This window comes from Pristiophorus japonicus, unplaced genomic scaffold, assembly GCF_044704955.1.
Source record: "Pristiophorus japonicus isolate sPriJap1 unplaced genomic scaffold, sPriJap1.hap1 HAP1_SCAFFOLD_3330, whole genome shotgun sequence".
In the NCBI taxonomy this organism is placed as follows: domain Eukaryota; kingdom Metazoa; phylum Chordata; class Chondrichthyes; family Pristiophoridae; genus Pristiophorus; species Pristiophorus japonicus.
This window is the reverse complement of record NW_027253140.1, coordinates 5,001-17,598: the sequence shown is the minus strand read 5'-3', so window position 1 is coordinate 17,598 and position 12,598 is coordinate 5,001. Positions and strand designations below refer to the sequence as shown.

The 12,598-nt window shown below is 56.4% G+C and overlaps 1 protein-coding gene across 1 annotated transcript in view; it reads left to right on the top strand.

The window, feature by feature from the left end:
* Nucleotides 1–4,073: 4,073 nt before the first annotated feature.
* The window catches only part of LOC139249799 (disco-interacting protein 2 homolog B-like), a gene marked incomplete at both ends in the record, with an annotated part of 8,958 nt that continues 433 nt past the window's right edge, over nt 4,074–12,598 (top strand). Inside the window, 2 exons of the mRNA XM_070872560.1 lie at nt 4,074–4,213; nt 7,268–7,404. Coding sequence (XP_070728661.1) covers nt 4,074–4,213; nt 7,268–7,404 — 277 coding nt within the window. The remainder of the gene's footprint in view (nt 4,214–7,267; nt 7,405–12,598) is intronic.

The following is a 12,598-nucleotide window of genomic DNA, read 5'->3' as shown; positions in this document are numbered from 1 at the left end:
GTCGCTGGCAAGGCCCGAATTTATTTCCCATCTCCCCGTCGCCTCCCGAGAACGAGTTGCCTTCTGCAATCCTGTGTTAGACCACACTGGGAGCACTGTGTACAGTTCTGGTCTCCATATACCTGGGTTAGACCACACTGGGAGCACTGTGTACAGTTCTGGTCTCCATATACCTGGGTTAGACCACACTGGGAGCACTGTGCACAGTTCTGGTCTCCATATACCTGGGTTAGACCACACTGGGAGCACTGTGCACAGTTCTGGTCTCCATATACCTGGGTCAGACCACACTGGGAGCACTGTGCACAGTTCTGGTCTCCATATACCTGGGTTAGACCACACTGGGAGCACTGTGCACAGTTCTGGTCTCCATATACCTGGGTTAGACCACACTGGGAGCACTGTGCACAGTTCTGGTCTCCATATACCTGGGTTAGACCACACTGGGAGCACCGTGCACAGTTCTGGTCTCCGTATACCTGGGTTAGACCACACTGGGAGCACTGTGCACAGTTCTGGTCTCCATATACCTGGGTTAGACCACACTGGGAGCACCGTGTACAGTTCTGGTCTCCATATACCTGGGTTAGACCACACTGGGAGCACTGTGCACAGTTCTGGTCTCCGTATACCTGGGTTAGACCACACTGGGAGCACTGTGCACAGGTCTGGTCTCCATATACCTGGGTTAGACCACACTGGGAGCACTGTGCACAGTTCTGGTCTCCATATACCTAGGTTAGCCCACACTGGGAGCACTGTGCACAGTTCTGGTCTCCATATACCTGGGTTGGACCACACTGGGAGCACTGTGCACAGTTCTGGTCTCTGTATACCTGGGTTAGACCACACTGGGAGCACTGTGCACAGGTCTGGTCTCCATCTACCTGGGTTAGACCACACTGGGAGCACCGTGCACAGTTCTGGTCTCCATATACCTGGGTTAGACCACACTGGGAGCACTGTGCACAGTTCTGGTCTCCGTATACCTTGGGTTAGACCACACTGGGAGCACTGTGCACAGTTCTGGTCTCCATATACCTGGGTTAGACCACACTGGGAGCACCGTGCACAGTTCTGGTCTCCGTATACCTGGGTTGTAACTATCAGGAACGGATGAACAGGCTGGGTCTGTTTTTTGTAGGGATGAGAAAGCTGAGAGGTGACTTAACACAGGTCTTTAAGATTATATGAAGGGGTTCGAATGGGTAGACGTAGAGAAGATGTTTCCTCTTGTTTGGGGCAGACCAGAACTAGGGGGCCATCAATGTAAGACAGTCACTAATAAACCCAATGGGGAGTTCGGGAAAAACCTCTTTACCCAGAGAGTGGTGAGAATGTGCCACAGGGAGGGGTTGGGTATAAGACGAGGCGTACTGTTGTGTTCTCCCCCAAACGTATATCACGTTAGTCGGGCCGCACTTGGAACACTGTGTCCAGTTTTGGTCTCCTCACGGAGTGAGTGATATTGAGGCGTGCGAAAAGGTGCAGAAGGGGGCCATGAGATTAACTCCAATCTGAAGCATCCTAGTTATCGAGATAGGTTACAAGAGTTGGGACTCTACCCTTCGAGCCGCGTAAACTTTGGAGGGACAAGATTGAAGTTTATATTAACATCACAAACAGGAGCAGGAGTGGGCCATTGGGCCCCTCGAGCCTGCTCCGCCATTTAATACGATCATGGCTGATCCGATCATGGACTCAGCTCCACTTCCCCGCCCGCTCCCCATAACCCTTCACTCCCTTATCGCTCAAAAATCTGTCTATCTCCCGCCTTAAATATATTCAATGTCCCAGCCTCCACAGCTCTCTGGGGCAGAGAATTCCACAGATTTACAACCCTCTGAGAGAAGAAATTCCTCCTCATCTCAGTTTTAAATGGGCGGCCCCTTATTCTAAGACCATGCCCCCTAGTTCTAGTCTCCCCCATCAGTGGGAACATCCTCTCTGCATCCACCTTGTCGAGCCCCCTCATAATCTGATACGTTTCCATAAGATCACCTCTCATTCTTCTGAACTCCAATGAGTAGAGGCCCAACCTCCTCCACCTTTCCTCATAAGTCAACCCCCTCATCCCCGGAATCAACCGAGTGAACCTTCTCTGAACTGCCTCCAAAGCAAGTATATCCTTTTGTAAATACGGAGACCAAAACTACACGCAGTACTCCAGGTGTGGCCTCACCAATACCCTGTATAACTGGAGCAAGACTTCCCTGCTTTTATACTCCATCCCCTTTGCAATAAAGGCCAAGATACCATTGGCCTTCCTGATCACTTGCTGTACCTGCATACTAACCTTTTGTGTTTCATGTACAAGTAACCCCCAGGTCCCGCTGTACTGCGGCACTTTGTAATCTTTCTCCATTTTAATTATAACTTGCTCTTTGATTTTTTTTCTGCCAAAGTGCATGACCTCACACTTTCCAACATTATACTCCATCTGACAAATTTTGCCCACTCACTGAGCCTGTCTGTGTCCTTTTGCAGATTGTGTGTGTCATAGAAACATAGAAACAGAGAAAATAGGTGCAGGAGTAGGCCATTGGGCCCTTCGAGCCTGCACCACCATTCAATAAGATCATGGCTGATCATTCCCTCAGTACCCCATTCCTGCTTTCTCTCCATACCCCTTGATCCCTTTAGCCGTAAGGGCCACATCTAACTCCCTTTTGACTATATCCAACGAACTGGCCCCAACAACTTTCTGCGGTAGAGAATTCCACAGGTTCACAATTCTCTGAGTGAAGGAGTTTCTCCTCATCTGGGTCCTAAATGGCTTACCCCTTATCCTTAGACTGTGACCCCTGGTTCTGGACTTCCCCAACATCGGGAACATTCTTCCTGCATCTAACCTGTCTAAACCCGTCAGAATTTTATATGTTTCTATGAGATCCCCTCTCATTCTTCTAAATTCCAGTGAATATAAGCCCAGTCGATCCAGTCTTTCTTCATATGTCAGTCCTGCCATCCCGGGAATCAGTCTGGTGAACCTTCGCTGCACTCCCTCAATAGCAAGAATGTCCTTCCTCAGATTAGGAGACCAAAACTGTACACAATATTCCAGGTGTGGTCTCACCAAGGCCCTGTACAACTGCAGTAAGACCTCCCTGTTCCTATACTCAGTTGCCGCGGTGCATCTTGTAGATGGTGCACACTGCAGCCATGGTGCGCCGGTGGTGGAGGGAGTGAGTGTTGGAGGTGGTGGAGGGAGTGAGTGTTGAAGGTGGTGGAGGGAGTGAGTGTTGGAGGTAGTGGAGGGAGTGAGTGTTGGAGGTGGTGGAGGGAGTGAGTGTTGGAGGTGGTGGAGGGAGTGAGTGTTGGAGGTGGTGGAGGGAGTGAGTGTTGGAGGTGGTGGAGGGAGTGAGTGTTGGAGGTGGTGGAGGGAGTGAGGGTTGGAGGTGGTGGAGGGAGTGAGGGTTGAAGGTGGTGGAGGGAGTGAGTGTTGAAGGTGGTGGAGGGAGTGAGTGTTGGAGGTGGTGGAGGGAGTGAGTGTTGGAGGTGGTGGAGGGAGTGAGTGTTGGAGGTGGTGGGGAGCGTGGCCCATCGAGCGGCCTGCTTTGTCCTGGATGGTGTCGAGCTTCTCGAGTGTTTGTTGGAGCTGCACCATCCAGGCAAGTGGGGAGTGTTCCCTCACACTCCTGACTGGTGTCTTGTCGATGGTGGGAAGGGACTCGGGAGGTGAGACACTGGCCGCAGAATACCCAGCCTCTGACCCGCTCTCGTTATCACAGTATTTATGTGGCTGGTCCGGTTAAGTTTCTGGTCAATGGGGACCCCCGGGACGTTGAGGGTGGGGGGGAGATTCAGCGATGGGAATATCGTTGAATGTCCCGGGGGGGGGGGGAGTTGGGCTTACGACTGTCTCTTGTTGGTTCCATCGAGCCAGAGATTCCCTGCTCGCCATCCTGAGGATCTGAGCCACACCACAGCGCCACCACCAGGGCGGAGGGTGTAATTACAGCGTGACGTGTTTACATAGGAAATTTCCATTGTAATGTTGACGTGGGGTGGGGGGGGCGGGTTTAGAATGCAGAGATGTGTGATTTTCGCTGACCCGCTGACTTGGTTGGTAGGTCGGGGCAGCACGGGACGCCAGTCCCAGGCCGTGCCATCCTCTCCATGGGCGGCCTGAGTTACGGCGTGATCCGGGTCAACACCGAGGAGAAGAATTCTGCACTGACTGTCCAGGATGTCGGACACGTGATGCCCGGAGGTACGGCGGGGCAAAGGGGAGGGGCAGCGCGAAGCTGTGCACACACGTGCACTCTATCGCTCTCTCTCTCTCTCTCTCTCTCTCTCTCTCGCGCGCACGGCCCTCTCTCCCTCGCGCGCGGCCCTCCCTCTCTCCCTCGCGCGCGGCACTCCCTCTCTCCCTCGCGCGCGCCCCTCCCTCCCTCTCTCCCTCACGCGCGGCCCTCCCTCTCTCCCTCACGCGCGGCCATCCCTCTCTCCCTCACGCGCGGCCATCCCTCTCTCCCTCGCGCGCGGCCCTCCCTCTCTCCCTCCCTCGCGCGCGGCCCTCCCTCTCTCCCTCGCGCGCGGCCCTCCCTCTCTCCCTCGCGCGCGGCCCTCCCTCTCTCCCTCGCGCGCGGCCCTCCCTCTCTCCCTCGCGCGCGGCCCTCCCTCTCTCCCTCGCGCGCGGCCCTCCCTCTCTCCCTCGCGCGCGGCCCTCCCTCTCTCCCTCGCGCGCGGCCCTCCCTCTCTCCCTCGCGCGCGGCCCTCCCTCTCTCCCTCGCGCGCGGCCCTCCCTCTCTCCCTCGCGCGCGGCCCTCCCTCTCTCCCTCGCGCGCGGCCCTCCCTCTCTCCCTCGCGCGCGGCCCTCCCTCTCTCCCTCGCACGCGGCCCTCCCTCTCTCCCTCGCGCGCGGCATTCCCTCTCTCCCTCGTACGCGGCCCTCCCTCTCTCCCTCGTACGCGGCCCTCCCTCTCTCCCTCGCGCGCGGCCCTCCCTCTCTCCCTCTCGCACTCTCCCTCGGCGAACACTCTTGGTCAAAGAGGGAGGTTTTAAGGAGCGTCTTGAAGGAGGAGAGAGAGGTAGAGAGGTTCAGGGAGGGAGTTCCAGAGCTTGGGGCCCAGACAACAGAAGGCACGGCCACCGATGGTGGAGCGATTATAATCAGGGATGATCAGGAGGGCAGGGTGAGAGGAGTGCAGAGATCTCGGGGGGTTGTGGGGGCTGGAGGGGGTTACAGAGATAGGGAGGGGTGTAGGGGCTGGAGGTTACAGAGATAGGGAGGGGTGTAGGGGCTGGAGGGGGTTACAGAGATAGGGAGGGGTGTAGGGGCTGGAGGGGGTTAGAGAGATAGGGAGGGGTGTAGGGGCTGGAGGAGGTTACAGAGATAGGGAGGGGTGTAAGGGCTGGAGGTTACAGAGATAGGGAGGGGTGTAGGGGCTCGAGGATGTTACAGAGATAGGGAGGGGTGTAGGGGCTGGAGGTTACAGAGATAGGGAGGGGTGTAGAGGCTGGAGGAGGTTACAGAGATAGGGAGGGGTGTAGGGGCTGGAGGTTACAGAGATAGGGAGGGGTGTAGGGGCTGGAGGTTACAGAGATAGGGAGGGGTGTCGGGGCTGGAGGAGGTTACAGAGATAGGGAGGGGTGTAGGGGCTGGAGGTTACAGAGATAGGGAGGGGTGTAGGGGCTGGAGGTTACAGAGATAGGGAGGGGTGTAGGGGCTCGAGGATGTTACAGAGATAGGGAGGGGTTGTGGGGCTGGAGGAGGTTACAGAGATAGGGAGGGGTGTAGGGGCTGGAGGTTACAGAGATAGGGAGGGGTGTAGGGGCTCGAGGATGTTACAGAGATAGGGAGGGGTGTAGAGGCTGGAGGAGGTTACAGAGTTAGGGAGGGGTGTAGGGGCTGGAGGGGGTTACAGAGATAGGGAGGGGGCGAGGAGGCCATGGAGGGATTTGTAAACAAGGAGGAGAATTTTGAAATCGAGGCATTGGTTAACCGGGAGCAAATGTAGGTCAGTGAGCACAGGGGGTGATGGGTGAGTGGGACTGGGTGTGAGTTAGGACACGGGGTCAGTGAGCACAGTGGGTGATGGGTGAGTGGGACTCGGTGCGAGTTAGGACACGGGGGCAGTGAGCACAGGGGGTGATGGGTGAGTGGGACTGGGTGTGAGTTAGGACACGGGGCACAGGGAGTGATGGGTGAGTGGGACTGGGTGTGAGTTAGGACACGGGGTTAGCGAGCACAGGGGGTGATTGGTGAGTGGGACTGGGTGCGAGTTAGGACACGGGGTCAGCGAGCACAGGGGGTGATTGGTGAGTGGGACTGGGTGTGAGTTAGGACACGGGGTCAGTGAGCACAGGGGGTGATGGGTGAGTGGGACTGGGTGTGAGTTAGGACACGGGGTCAGTGAGCACAGGGGGTGATGGGTGAGTGGGACTGGGTGTGAGTTAGGACACGGGGGCAGTGAGCACAGGGGGTGATGGGTGAGTGGGACTAGGTGCGAGTTAGGACACGGGGGCAGTGAGCACAGGGGGTGATGGGTGAGTGGGACTTGGTGCGAGTTAGGACACGGGGGCAGTGAGCACAGGGGGTGATGGGTGAGTGGGACTGGGTGTGAGTTAGGACACGGGGGTAGTGAGCACAGGGGGTGATGGGTGAGTGGGACTGGGTGTGAGTTAGGACACTGGGTCAGTGAGCACAGGGGGTGATGGGTGAGCGGGACTCGGTGCGAGTTAGGACACGGGGGCAGTGAGCACAGGGGGTGATGGGTGAGTGGGACTGGATGCGAGTTAGGACACGGGGTCAGTGAGCACAGGGGGTGATGGGTGAGTGGGACTTGGTGCGAGTTAGGACACGGGGGCAGTGAGCACAGGGGGTGATGGGTGAGCGGGACTGGGTGTGAGTTAGGACACGGGGTCAGTGAGCACAGGGGGTGATGGGTGAACGGGACTCGGTGTGAGTTAGGACACGGGGTCAGCCGAGTTTTGGATCACCTCTAGTTTACGTCGGGTAGAATGTGGGAGGCCGGCCAGGAGCACAGTGTGTTGGAATAGTCAAGTCTGGAGGTAACGGGGGCACGGATGAGGGTTTCAGCAGCGGAAGAGCTGAGGCAGGGAAGCGGAGACGGGCGATGTTACGGAGGGTGGAAACAGGCGGGGTTTAGTTACGCTGCGGGATATGTGGCCGGAGTCTCATTTCAGGGTCAGATCTGCGAGCGAGGTTGCAAACAGTCTGGGACAGGAGTTGGGGAGAGGGAGTTGGGGGTTCGATCATGTCTCTAACCTGTCTCTCTGTCTCTCTGTGTGTGTCGCCCAGTCTCGATGTGCATCGTAAAACTCGAAGGGCAGCCACAGCTCTGCAAGACCGACGAGATCGGGGAGATTTGCACCAGCTGCAAAGCTAGCTCCTGTTTGTACTACGGACTGCCGGGAGTGACCAAGAGCGTCTTCGAGGTGAGCCATGGTCCACGATCGCAGCCCATAGTGGCTGACACCCAGAAACCTGGGTTAGACCACACTGGGAGCACTGTGCACAGTTCTGGTCTCCATATACCTGGGTTAGACCACACTGGGAGCACCGTGCACAGTTCTGGTCTCCATATACCTGGGTTAGACCACACTGGGAGCACCGTGCACAGTTCTGGTCTCCATATCCCTGGGTTAGACCACACTGGGAGCACTGTACACAGTTCTGGTCTCCATATACCTGGGTTAGACCACACTGGGAGCACTGTGCACAGTTCTGGTCTCCATATACCTGGGTTAGACCACACTGGGAGTGCTGTGTACAGTTCTGGTCTCTGTCTACCTGGGTTAGACCACACTGGGAGCACTGTACACAGTTCTGGTCTCCATATACCTGGGTTAGACCACACTGGGAGCACTGTGCACAGTTCTGGTCTCCATATACCTGGGTTAGACCACACTGGGAGCACTGTGCACAGTTCTGGTCTCCATATACCTGGGTTAGACCACACTGGGAGCGCTGTGTACAGTTCTGGTCTCCATATACCTGGGTTAGACCACACTTGGAGCACCATGCACAGTTCTGGTCTCCATATACCTGGGTTAGACCACACTTGGAGCACCATGCACAGTTCTGGTCTCCATATACCTGGGTTAGACCACACTGGGAGCACTGTGCACAGTTCTGGTCTCCATATACCTGGGTTAGACCACACTGGGAGCACTGTGCACAGTTCTGGTCTCCATATACCTGGGTTAGACCACACTGGGAGCACTGTGTACAGTTCTGGTCTCTGTCTACCTGGGTTATAACGATCAGGAATGCATGACCAGGTTGGGACGCTTTTCCCGAGCTATGAGAAGGCTGAGGGGTGAGCTGACAGAGGGCTTTATGATTATGAAAGGGTTTGATCGGGTCGACGCAGACAAAACATTTCCACTTGTGGAGGAAACTGGAACTTGGGGCCATCAAAATAAGATACGAACAGAAGAATTAGGATCAGGAGTCGGCCATTCGTCTCCTCGAGCCTGCTCCGCCATTTAATACGATCACGGGCTGATCTTCGATCTCAACACTTCCCTGCCTGGTCGCTCGATTTCCCCTAGACCCCAAAAATCTATCGATCCCAGCCTTGGATATCCCCAACGACTGAGCCCTCTGGGGCAGAGAGTTCCCCTAGACCCCAAAAATCCATCGATCCCAGCCTTGGATAGACCCAACGACTGAGCCCTCTGGGGCAGAGAGTTCCCCTAGACCCCAAAAATCTATCGATCCCAGCCTTGGATATACCCAACGACTGAGCCCTCTGGGGCAGAGAGTTCCCCTAGACCCCAAAAATCCATCGATCCCAGCCTTGGATATACCCAACGACTGAGCACTCTGGGGCAGAGAGTTCCCCGAGACCCCAAAAATCTATCGATCCCAGCCTTGGATATACCCAACGACTGAGCCCTCTGGGGCAGAGAGTTCCCCTAGACCCCAAAAATCTATCGATCCCAGCCTTGGATATACCCAACGACTGAGCCCTCTGGAGCAGAGAGTTCCAGAGATTCACCTCCCTCCGAGTGAAGAAATTCCTCCTCATCTGGGTCCTAAATGGCTTACCTCTTATCCTTAGACTGTGTCCCCTGGTTCTGGACTTCCCCAACATCGGGAACATTCTTCCTGCATCTAACCTGTCCAAACCCGTCAGAATTTTATATGTTTCTATGCAAACCCCTCTCATTCTTCTAAACTCCAGTGAATACAAGCCCAGTCGATCCAGTCTTTCTTCATATGTCAGTCCCGGGAATCAGTCTGGTGAACCTTCGCTGCACTCCCTCAATAGCAAGAACGTCCTTCCTCAGATTAGGAGACCAAAACTGAACACAATATTCCAGGTGTGGCCTCACCAAGGCCCTGTACAACTGCAGTATCGTAGGCAGCCCCTCGGAATCGAGGAAGACTTGCCTCCACTCTAAACACGAGTCCTGAGGTGGCTGAACAGCCCAATACGGGAACCACAGTCCCTGTCACAGGTGGGACAGACAGTGGTTGAGGGAAGGGGAGGGTGGGACTGGTTTGCCGCACGCTCCTTCCGCTGCCTGCGCTTGGTTTCTGCACGCTCTCGGCGACGAGACTCGAGGTGCTCAGCGCCCTCCCGGATGCACTCCCTCCACTTAGGGCGGACTGGTCTTTGGGCCCAGGGACTCCCAGGTGTCGGTGGGGATGTTGCACTTTATCAGGGAGGCTTTGAGGGTGGTCCCTTGTAACGTTTCCTCTGCCCACCTTTGGCCCGTTTGCCCCTGAAGGAGTTCCGAGTAGAGCGCTCGCTTTGGGGAGTCTCGTGTCTGGGGGGGAACCATGCGGACAATGTGGCCCTGCCCAGCGGATAATGTGGCCTCCCCCTCAAATCCACCAGCGAGCTCACGGTCTACAGGGCTGTAGTGATACCCGCCCTCCTGTATGGCTCAGAGACACGGACCATGTACAGTAGGTATCTCACCCCCAGCTCATGGTCTACAGGGCTGTAGTGATACCCGCCCTCCTGTATGGCCCAGAGACACGGACCATGTACAGTAGGTATCTCACCCCCAGCTCATGGTCTACAGGGCTGTAGTGATACCCGCCCTCCTGTATGGCTCAGAGACATGGACCATGTACAGTAGGTATCTCACCCCCAGCTCATGGTCTACAGGGCTGTAGTGATACCTGCCCTCCTGTATGGCTCAGAGACATGGACCATGTACAGTAGGTATCTCACCCCCAGCTCATGGTCTACAGGGCTGTAGTGATACCCGCCCTCCTGTGTGGCTCAGAGACACGGACCGTGTACAGTAGGTATCTCACCCCCAGCTCATGGTCTACAGGGCTGTAGTGATACCCGCCCTCCTGTGTGGCTCAGAGACATGGACCATGTACAGTAGGTATCTCACCCCCAGCTCATGGTCTACAGGGCTGTAGTGATACCCGCCCTCCTGTATGGCCCAGAGACACGGACCATGTACAGTAGGTATCTCACCCCCAGCTCACGGACTACAGGGCTGTAGTGATACCCGCCCTCCTGTATGGCTCAGAGACATGGACCATGTACAGTAGGTATCTCACCCCCAGCTCATGGTCTACAGGGCTGTAGTGATACCCACCCTCCTGTATGGCTCAGAGACACGGACCATGTACAGTAGGTATCTCACCCCCAGCTCATGGTCTACAGGGCTGTAGTGATACCCGCCCCCCTGTATGGCCCAGAGACACGGACCGTGTACAGTAGGTATCTCACCCCCAGCTCATGGTCTACAGGGCTGTAGTGATACCCGCCCTCCTGTATGGCCCAGAGACACGGACCGTGTACAGTAGGTATCTCACCCCCAGCTCATGGTCTACAGGGCTGTAGTGATACCCGCCCTCCTGTATGGCTCAGAGACACAGACCGTGTACAGTAGGTATCTCACCCCCAGCTCATGGTCTACAGGGCTGTAGTGATACCCGCCCTCCTGTATGGCCCAGAGACACGGACCGTGTACAGTAGGTATCTCACCCCCAGCTCATGGTCTACAGGGCTGTAGTGATACCCGCCCTCCTGTATGGCTCAGAGACATGGACCATGTACAGTAGGTATCTCACCCCCAGCTCATGGTCTACAGGGCTGTAGTGATACCCGCCCTCCTGTATGGCTCAGAGACACGGACCATGTACAGTAGGTATCTCACCCCCAGCACATGGTCTACAGGGCTGTAGTGATACCCGCCCTCCTGTATGGCTCAGAGACATGGACCATGTACAGTAGACACCTCGAGTCGCTGGAGAAATACCACCGACGCTGTCTCCGCAAGATCCTGCAAATCCCCCGGGAGGACAGACGCACCAACGTTAGCGTCCTCGACCAGGCCCAACATCCCCAGCATCGAAGCACTGACCACACTCGACCAGCTCCGCTGGGCAGGGCCACATTGTCCGCATGGTTCCCCCAGACACGAGACTCCCCAAAGCGAGCGCTCTACTCGGAACTCCTTCACGGGCAAACGGGCCCCAGGGAGGGTTTGAGGTCAGCAGTATCTGGGCAATTTAAGGGGCGGCTGGATAATGTGTCCTGGAATTAATCGAGGCTCGGGCGGGCTGGGGTGTGGGTCGCGGGTTGAATGGGCTGCGTCTTCCCCTGGGGGTGTGGTGTGAGAGGTGGGGTCACACTCTCGCTCCCTCCTCTGTACCCTCTCCACACGGGGATCTCGGTCACAAGCGAGTGTTCCGATCGTGTTCCCCACCGGTTTATCGAGTCGCGCCCCGATTCAGATCCCCATTTTGTTTGTGTATCTCTCCCTCTCCTTCCCTGCCTTCATCCATTCCTCCCTCTCTCCCTCCCTCTCGTTCCCCTTCTCTCTCCCTCCCTCACTCACTCCCTCTCGTTCCCTCTCTCTCCCTGCCTTCATCCATTCCTCCCTCTCTCCCTCCCTCTCGTTCCCTCTCTCTCCCTGCCTTCATCCATTCCTCCCTCTCTCCCTCCCTCTCGTTCCCCCTCTCTCCCTCCCTCACTCACTTCCTCTCGTTCCCTCTCTCTCCCTGCCTTCATCCATTCCTCCCTCTCTCCCTCACTCGTTCCCTCTCTCTCCCTCTGTCTCCTTCCCTCTTTCTCCCTGCCTTCATCCATTCCTCCCTCTCTCCCTCCCTCTCGTTCCCCCTCTCTCCCTCCCTCATTTACTCCCTCTCGTTCCCTTTCTCTCCCTGCCTTCATCCATTCCTCCCTCTCTCCCTCTCTCCCTCACACGTTCCCTCTCTCTCCCTCTGTCTCCTTCCCTCTTTCTCCCTGCCTTCATCCATTCCTCCCTCTCTCTCTCCCTCTCGTTCCCCCTCTCTTTCTCCCTCTCGTTCCCTCTCTCTCCCTGCCTTCATCCATTCCTCCCTCTCTCCCTCCCTCTCGTTCCCCCTCTCTCCCTCCCTCTCGTTCCTCTCTCTCCCTGCCTTCATCCATTCCTCCCTCACTGCCTCTCGTTCCCTCTCCCTCTCCCTCTCGTTCCTTCTCTCTGTCTCTCTCTGTCTCTCTCTGTCTCTCTCTGTCTCTCACTGTCTCTCTCACTGTCTCTCTCACTGTCTCTCTCACTGTCTCTCTCACTGTCTCTCTCACTGTCTCTCTCTCTGTCTCTCTCTCTGTCTCTCTCTCTGTCTCTCTCTCTGTTTCTCTGTCTCTCTCTCTCTGTCTCTGTCTCT